The following is an 8,647-nucleotide window of genomic DNA, read 5'->3' on the forward strand; positions in this document are numbered from 1 at the left end:
GGGTCATTGGATCTAGTTGTACATCTTTATGTAAGGGTCATTGGATCTAGTTGTACATCTTTATGTAAGGGTCACTGGATCTAGTTGTACATCTTTATGTAAGGGTCACTGGATCTAGTTGTACATCTTTATGTAAGGGTCACTGGATCTAGTTGTACATCTTTATGTAAGGGTCACTGGATCTAGTTGTACATCTTTATGTAAGGGTCATTGGATCTAGTTGTACATCTTTATGTAAGGGTCACTGGATCTAGTTGTACATCTTTATGTAAGGGTCATTGGATCTAGTTGTACATCTTTATGTAAGGGTCATTGGATCTAGTTGTGCATCTTTATGTAAGGGTCACTGGATCTAGTTGTACATCTTTATGTAAGGGTCACTGGATCTAGTTGTACATCTTTATGTAAGGGTCATTGGATCTAGTTGTACATCTTTATGTAAGGGTCACTGGATTTAGTTGTACATCTTTATGTAAGGGTCATTGGATCTAGTTGTACATCTTTATGTAAGGGTCATTGGATCTAGTTGTACATCTTTATGTAAGGGTCACTGGATCTAGTTGTACATCTTTATGTAAGGGTCACTGGATCTAGTTGTACATCTTTATGTAAGGGTCACTGGATCTAGTTGTACATCTTTATGTAAGGGTCACTGGATCTAGTTGTACATCTATATGTAAGGGTCACTGGATCTAGTTGTACATCTTTATGTAAGGGTCACTGGATCTAGTTGTACATCTTTATGTAAGGGTCACTGGATCTAGTTGTACATCTTTATGTAAGGGTCACTGGATCTAGTTGTACATCTATATGTAACCAATCATCGTTGTTCTTGTGGACAGACTTCTCATTATTTGAGTATTTCAAAAACCTTTAAGCCGTAATAGAAATAAACACCCGGCAACAAGCAATTTCTGCTCACGTTCAATTCAGTAAATGGGGGGAAAAAACAAACAAAACACAAATCTTATATAAAGAAAAGAGATGCACATTTGCTATACCTCACCTGTAAGATTTTTTTCCATTTTTCTATATCCAACTAAATTAATTAATTATCACTAATTAATTGTTGTTGTTTTTTAAATTGATTTGTGTTTTGTTAAGGACAAACGAATAATCGTGCAAAGTTTCAACTTGATCCGAGAATGGGAAGTGGGAGAAAAAACGTGTACAAAATTTGTACCAGACAGACAGACGGCGTGAGTCGATATAAATACAATTAAAAAGAATTCTTAGCAAGTGTTGTCATATTATTTAGAATAAAGTAAAACTAGGGAGAATGTGACAGATTTTGAAATAAATAAACAAAATGAATAATAACAACAACAATAAACATAACAATAAAAAAAATCTGTTGACAAATATTAATATAATTAACTAAAAATGCTTAAACAAATATGTTTTTTCTCTAGTCTTATGTCAATTTCCTATGGAAGTGGTTGAGTGGTTAAGCGCTTGGATTCCGAACCTAGGGTCGTGGGTTCGAATCTCCGTGAAGACCGGGATTTTGAGCTTGAGGATCTTTAGGGCGCCTGAGTCTACCCAGCACTAGTAGGTACCTGACATTCGTTGGGGAAAAGTAAAGGCGGTTGGTATTTGTGATGGCCACATGACACCCTCGTAAACTGTGGGCCACAGAGATAGATGATCTTTATATCGTCTGCTCACAAGGTCTGAAACTTTAAATAAAATATTTTTCAGCTTCCAAATTCTTCAGAGAATTTTTCTTCTGGAAAGACGACGTGTGATATCACCACATTCCACATCCAACAATTTATAATATTTCCAAAATGCTAAAAGAAAAAAAAAATTATGTGGATAATTAATGAAAAAAAAAAGGTCGTGTTTTGGGCTATTTGGGTTAATTAGTATTATAGCCAATAATCCTGTTGGACAATTCTTGTTTATTAGAGAAATCGATAATTTTTTTATTCTTCTATACGAAAAGCGTTTTTTCTCTGGAATAGTTTTGTGTTGCCAATACCCCATGACCCTGGCGATGCCTGGGATGCTTATTTGTTCAGGTGAGTTACTATGTCCTGGGATCAAGAATTTTTCATGGCCTTTATAAAAAGTACTATTGTAACCAACTGGGAGAAAAACTAAACACACACATAAGACAAACACACATACCAACATAAAGATGGAGAGACACACACACTTAGCAAATGAGGAGGACGTCTTCCATGCACTTTTCACCACCCAAAAATGGACAGAACACAAAGACAATAGCGACTCTGGAGACAGCATGCTCTGTAACTGTCGTGTCTCCCAGTCGTAAAGAGGTCGCTGACTCTGCATCGTAACACACAGACATTCACAAGACATTAACATGTTCTGCTTGACATGTTTAACTCCCTTTAAATTCCCTTCTTTATAAATAAACCAAATTAAACGAGCCCTGTACATTAGGAGCAAGACAGAAATACAAATAAACACGCAATAAATGGAGACAAAAACAAAGCGACTGAACAAAAACAGACAAGTTGATCCTTCATATTCCTACATATGTTTTTTTTTTTTTTCTGGTGAGATTAACACACTGTGTAATGACCTTTACTCACACACCTTTTTCCAAAAGGCTCTTTTGTTGTTAAACCTATCATCAAGTGTATACTGTTAAACCTATCATCAAGTGTAAACTGTTAAACCTTTCATCAAGTGTATACTCTCTAACCCGAATCAATCTATTCCAGTGTTTCCCAAACTTTCGACCTATGTAATGCTGAGTACCGCCTCGCCCCCTCCTTCCACCACACTTTAATTAATTAAATATTTTTTAAAAAATCAGAATAGTTAATGAGGTGCAACGCGTACCCCCTCCAAAGTCTTCCCGTACCCCTGGGGGTGCGCCTACCCCACTCTGGGAAACACGGATCTTCTCTTAACAAAAAGCGCGAGACTTGAACGGTTTCATTCTGTCACGAGGAAGTCACGTGTCTGGCTTGGGCTCAAACAATCTCCCAAGACGCTTTCCAAATGTAGCAGCCCCTTTGTTCTTATTCGACATGTACGTTCTTGTTGTTGCCGTTGTGAATTTTACAAATGCTGTTCAGCAACCATCAGTCTAATTAACTTTGCCATCATCTACTGGTATGGTAATACTTTACTGGCACAAGGACGTCGACTAAATAGACTAATTAAAAGGTATCACTCGAACAGAACTACCGTCTCTTGAAGAAATGAAAGATGCCTTTACAAAACACAGACGATCCTTAAAGACAATCTCCACCCATGAAACCACTGTTTCATCAGATCTGGACCAAGTGGTCGTCTCATCACCATTAAGGCTAGAGCAGAAAGATTCCTTTATTCCACTATCAGTCAGGGTGTTCCAATGTCACTTCTAGTCACTGAGATCTACATAGAAGCCTATGACCAAGTGGTCGTCTCATCACCATTAAGGCTAGAGCAGAAAGATTCCTTTATTCCACTATTCAGTCAGGGTGTTGCAATGTCACTTCTAGTCAATCAGATCTACATAGAAGACTAAATTCATAAACCGCTCGTTGTGTGTGCATGTCATGTGTGAATGTTGTACGCGTTTGCATCTCTATTGTTCTTGTTATAGTAGTTATGCTGAGGTGGACCATTGTGTTCAAACTGAATTTTCATTTATTTGGACCAGTAAAATTATCTTATCTTAGGACATCCGGCGGACCACGACTTGTCTGTCTCTAATGTGACAAAATATGCAGGTCGCAACTGGGTCTGCGTGGTCACGTGAAATACTGCACTCATCCTTAATCCTTGGACTCAGGACATTGCTTCGTTGTTCATAAGACGAACCTGGTGTGGATGTTCTAAATTTAGACATTCCAAGCACGAGATTCCTTCTTGTAAGGACATCAATTGTACAGACAACACGAACTGTAACGCGTATTGGAAACAACGGAAGTGATGTCACATCACTAGCCAGCAGACGATTGCCTCCGCGTGAAATCAATGTCAGGATAGACAGTAAAGGAAATAAGATAAACCCAACTCGCCCCAGCACAGACTGCAGACGATGCCGCGCACCAAATCGTGAGACTCGACATTGGCGAAATCCAAGATGCTTAAAATAGGACATGTGTGTGTGTGTGTGTGTGTTTCTTAATATGTGCTGGTTAACTTTCCAAGACCGCAACTAACTTTGTAAAAGAGCAGGAAATATTAAGATTGTAAGATGATACAAAATATTAAAAGCAATCAATGCTTTTCTACCATTCAAAGAGGGCCTGTAAATTGGAGTACCACTGTCTAAGAACCATTTATGTTCGCAAGTGTTCTTCTAAAGAAAAGCCCATTATACTTAGAATAATGACTCATTAAACTTTAATTATTAGATGATGTTTAAAAATAAAAAGAGTATAAATGTCAAATGACTAATTATTTGAGGTCATAAATCGTCTTTTCGCAGCCCCAATACTAGATAGTTAGATATTTGTGGGGGATTTTGTTAAAGTGAAGTCTGTCAAGAGAAAGGCTCAGATCACACTGGATAAGCTCTTCGAAAGTGGATTGGAATTTAGTGACGGTTTTTTAAATTAAGCTTCGCATGTTGAATACTTGTTTGTAGCTTCGTCTTTGGGAGGTAGGCTTGTGGTTGTGGCTTGTTTGTAGCTTCGTTGGGAGGTAGGCTTGTGGTTGTGTCTTGTTTGTAGCTTCGTCTTTGGGAGGTAGGCTTGTGGTTGTGGCTTGTTTGTAGCTTCGTTGGGAGGTAGGCTTGTGGTTGTGGCTTGTTTGTAGCTTCGTTGGGAGGTAGGCTTGTGGTTGTGGCTTGTTTGTAGTTTCGTCTTTGGGGGGTAGGCTTGTGGTTGTTGCTTGTTTGTAGTTTCGTTAGGAGGTAGGCTTGTGGTTGTGGCTTGTTTGTAGCTTCGTCTTTGGGGGGTAGGCTTGTGGTTGTTGCTTGTTTGTAGTTTCGTTAGGAGGTAGGCTTGTGGTTGTTGCTTGTTTGTAGTTTCGTTAGGAGGTAGGCTTGTGGTTGTTGCTTGTTTGGAGCTTCTTTTGATTTTTCGTACTAAAATATCGAAACTCGCCTTTTACCTGCATTACTGAACAAAAACTCAAAGGGATGCCTCTGAGTTAGTATGAGATACACAAACTCTTTTTGTAATCTTGTTTTTACAATGCACCGCTTCTGTACTACATTTTCATCCCATACAAATGTGTTGTCACTGTAAGCTTACTCTTCAGTTCGAGTCACTTCAAATAGAGCAACTGTTGATCCTGGTGTAACTCAGTTAGTAATACTTCACCTTTCGAAATAAGCTTCACAAGAGATAGACACAGACCACGTCAGTCCAGCGGGGAGGTTTATAAATAGATGCAACTGTTACGTTATTTATAAGCTCACAGAAAAAAAAAAAAAACCCAGATGAAAAAGAAAATGAAACCAATAAAAAAAATTTACATGAATTGAACATAAATGTACAGTTTGTATAACGTCCACCAACCACTTCCTCTCGGGCTAATGTCTTCCTTATCTCCTCCTCTCGGGCTAATGTCTTCCTTATCTCCTTCTCTCGGGCTAATGTCTTCCTTATCTCCTTCTCTTGGGCTAATGTCTTCCTTATCTCCTTCTCTTGGGCTAATGTCTTCCTTATCTCCTTCTCTTGGGCTAATGTCTTCCTTATCTCCTTCTCTTGGGCTAATGTCTTCCTTATCTCCTTCTCTTGGGCTAATGTCTTCCTTATCTCCTTCTCTTGGGCTAATGTCTTCCTTATCTCCTTCTCTCGGGCTAATGTCTTCCTTATCTCCTTCTCTTGGGCTAATGTCTTCTCTCCTCCTCTACCTCCTCCTCATGGGCTAATGTCTTCCTTGTCTCCTTCTCTTGGGCTAATGTCTTCTCTCCTCCTCTACCTCCTCCTCATGGGCTAATGTCTTCCTTATCTCCTTCTCTTGGGCTAATGTCTTCTCTCCTCCTCTACCTCCTCCTCATGGGCTAATGTCTTCCTTGTCTCCTTCTCTTGGGCTAATGTCTTCTCTCCTCCTCTACCTCCTCCTCATGGGCTAATGTCTTCCTTATCTACTTCTTTTGAGCTAATGTCTTCTCTCCTCCTCTTCCTCCTCCTCATGGGCTAATGTCTTCCTTATCTCCTTCTCTTGAGCTAATGTCTTCTCTCCTCCTCTACCTCCTCCTCATGGGCTAATGTCTTCCTTATCTCCTTCTCTTGGGCTAATGTTTTCTCTCCTCCTCCTCATGGGCTAATGTCTTCTCTCCTCCTCTACCTCCTCCTCATGGGCTAATGTCTTCTCTCCTCCTCTACCTCCTCCTCATGGGCTAATGTCTTCTCTCCTCCTCTACCTCCTCCTAATGGGCTAATGTCTTCCTTATCTCCTCCTCTTGTGCTAATGTCTTCCTTATCTCCTCCTCTTGTGCTAATGTCTTCCTCTCCGCCTCTCCCTCCTCCTCTTGTGCTAATGTCTTCCTCTCCACCTCTCCCTCTTGAGCTAATGTCTTCCTCTCCACCTCTCCCTCTTGAGCTAATGTCTTCCTCTCCACCTCTCCCTCTTGAGCTAATGTCTTCCTCTCCACCTCTCCCTCTTGAGCTAATGTCTTCCTCTCCACCTCTCCCTCTTGTGCTAATGTCTTCCTCTCCACCTCTACCTCCTCCTCTTGTGCTAATGTCTTCCTCTCCACCTCTACCTCCTCCTCTTGTGCTAATGTCTTCCTTATCTCCTCCTCTTGTGCTAATGTCTTCCTTATCTCCTCCTCTTGTGCTAATGTCTTCCTTATCTCCTCCTCTTGTGCTAATGTCTTCCTTATCTCCTCCTCTTGTGCTAATGTCTTCCTTATCTCCTCCTCATGGGCTAATGTCTTCCTCTCCGCCTCTCCCTCCTCCTCTTGTGCTAATGTCTTCCTTATCTCCTCCTCTTGTGCTAATGTCTTCCTTATCTCCTCCTCTTGAGCTAATGTCTTCTCTCCTCCTCTACCTCCTCCTCATGGGCTAATGTCTTCTCTCCTCCTCTACCTCCTCCTAATGGGCTAATGTCTTCCTTATCGCCTCCTCTTGTGCTAATGTCTTCCTTATCTCCTCCTCTTGAGCTAATGTCTTCCTCTCCACCTCTCCCTCTTGAGCTAATGTCTTCCTCTCCACCTCTACCTCCTCCTCTTGGGCTAATGTCTTCCTCTCCGTCTCTCCCTCCTCCTCTTGGGCTAATGTCTTCTCTCCTCCTCTACCTCCTCCTAATGGGCTAATGTCTTCCTTATCGCCTCCTCTTGTGCTAATGTTTTCCTTATCTCCTCCTCTTGAGCTAATGTCTTCCTCTCCACCTCTCCCTCTTGAGCTAATGTCTTCCTCTCCGTCTCTCCCTCCTTCTCTTGGGCTAATGTCTTCCTCTCCGTCTCTCCCTCCTCCTCTTGGGCTAATGTCTTCCTCTCCACCTCTCCCTCTTGAGCTAATGTCTTCCTCTCCACCTCTACCTCCTCCTCTTGGGCTAATGTCTTCCTCTCCACATCTCCCTCTTGAGCTAATGTCTTCCTCTCCACCTCTACCTCCTCCTCTTGGGCTAATGTCTTCCTCTCCACCTCTACCTCCTCCTCTTGGGCTAATGTCTTCCTCTCCACCTCTACCTCCTCCTCTTGGGCTAATGTCTTCCTCTCCACCTCTCCCTCTTGTGCTAATGTCTTCCTCTCCACCTCTACCTCCTCCTCTTGGGCTAATGTCTTCCTCTCCGTCTCTCCCTCCTCCTCTTGGGCTAATGTCTTCCTCTCCGTCTCTCCCTCCTCCTCTTGGGCTAATGTCTTCCTCTCCACCTCTCCCTCTTGTGCTAATGTCTTCCTCTCCACCTCTCCCTCTTGAGCTAATGTCTTCCTCTCCACCTCTCCCTCTTGTGCTAATGTCTTCCTCTCCGTCTCTCCCTCCTCCTCTTGGGCTAATGTCTTCCTCTCCACCTCTCCCTCTTGTGCTAATGTCTTCCTCTCCACCTCTCCCTCTTGGGCTAATGTCTTCCTCTCCACCTCTCCCTCTTGTGCTAATGTCTTCCTCTCCGTCTCTCCCTCTTGGGCTAATGTCTTCCTCTCCGTATCTCCCTCTTGTGCTAATGTCTTCCTCTCCACCTCTCCCTCTTGGGCTAATGTCTTCCTCTCCACCTCTCCCTCTTGTGCTAATGTCTTCCTCTCCACCTCTCCCTCTTGGGCTAATGTCTTCCTCTCCACCTCTCCCTCTTGTGCTAATGTCTTCCTCTCCGTCTCTCCCTCTTGGGCTAATGTCTTCCTCTCCGTATCTCCCTCTTGTGCTAATGTCTTCCTCTCCACCTCTCCCTCTTGGGCTAATGTCTTCCTCTCCACCTCTCCCTCTTGTGCTAATGTCTTCCTCTCCGTCTCTCCCTCTTGTGCTAATGTCTTCCTCTCCGTCTCTCCCTCTTGTGCTAATGTCTTCCTCTCCGTCTCTCCCTCTTGGGCTAATGTCTTCCTCTCCACCTCTCCCTCTTGTGCTAATGTCTTCCTCTCCACCTCTCCCTCTTGGGCTAATGTCTTCCTCTCCACCTCTCCCTCTTGTGCTAATGTCTTCCTCTCCACCTCTCCCTCTTGAGCTAATGTCTTCCTCTCCACCTCTACCTCCTCCTCTTGGGCTAATGTCTTCCTCTCCGTCTCTCCCTCCTCCTCTTGGGCTAATGTCTTCCTCTCCGTCTCTCCCTCCTCCTCTTGGGCTAATGTCAT

The 8,647-nt window shown here is 42.7% G+C and overlaps 1 protein-coding gene across 1 annotated transcript; it reads right to left on the reverse strand.

Annotated features, from left to right (window-relative positions):
- Window positions 1-7,171: 7,171 nt before the first annotated feature.
- On the reverse strand, window positions 7,172-8,647 carry LOC129925113 (sodium/potassium/calcium exchanger 1-like). Its single transcript, XM_056023476.1, has one exon. The coding sequence runs from the start codon at window positions 8,645-8,647 to the stop codon at window positions 7,172-7,174; it is 1,476 nt and encodes a 491-aa protein (XP_055879451.1).

The sequence above is a fragment of the Biomphalaria glabrata genome, chromosome 3 (assembly GCF_947242115.1).
Source record: "Biomphalaria glabrata chromosome 3, xgBioGlab47.1, whole genome shotgun sequence".
NCBI lineage: Eukaryota > Metazoa > Mollusca > Gastropoda > Planorbidae > Biomphalaria > Biomphalaria glabrata.

What these genes read in the sequence shown, in the direction of transcription:
- LOC129925113 (XM_056023476.1), bottom strand. Translation starts at nt 8,647, where the DNA reads ATGACATTAGCCCAAGAGGAGGAGGGAGAGACGGAGAGGAAGACATTA.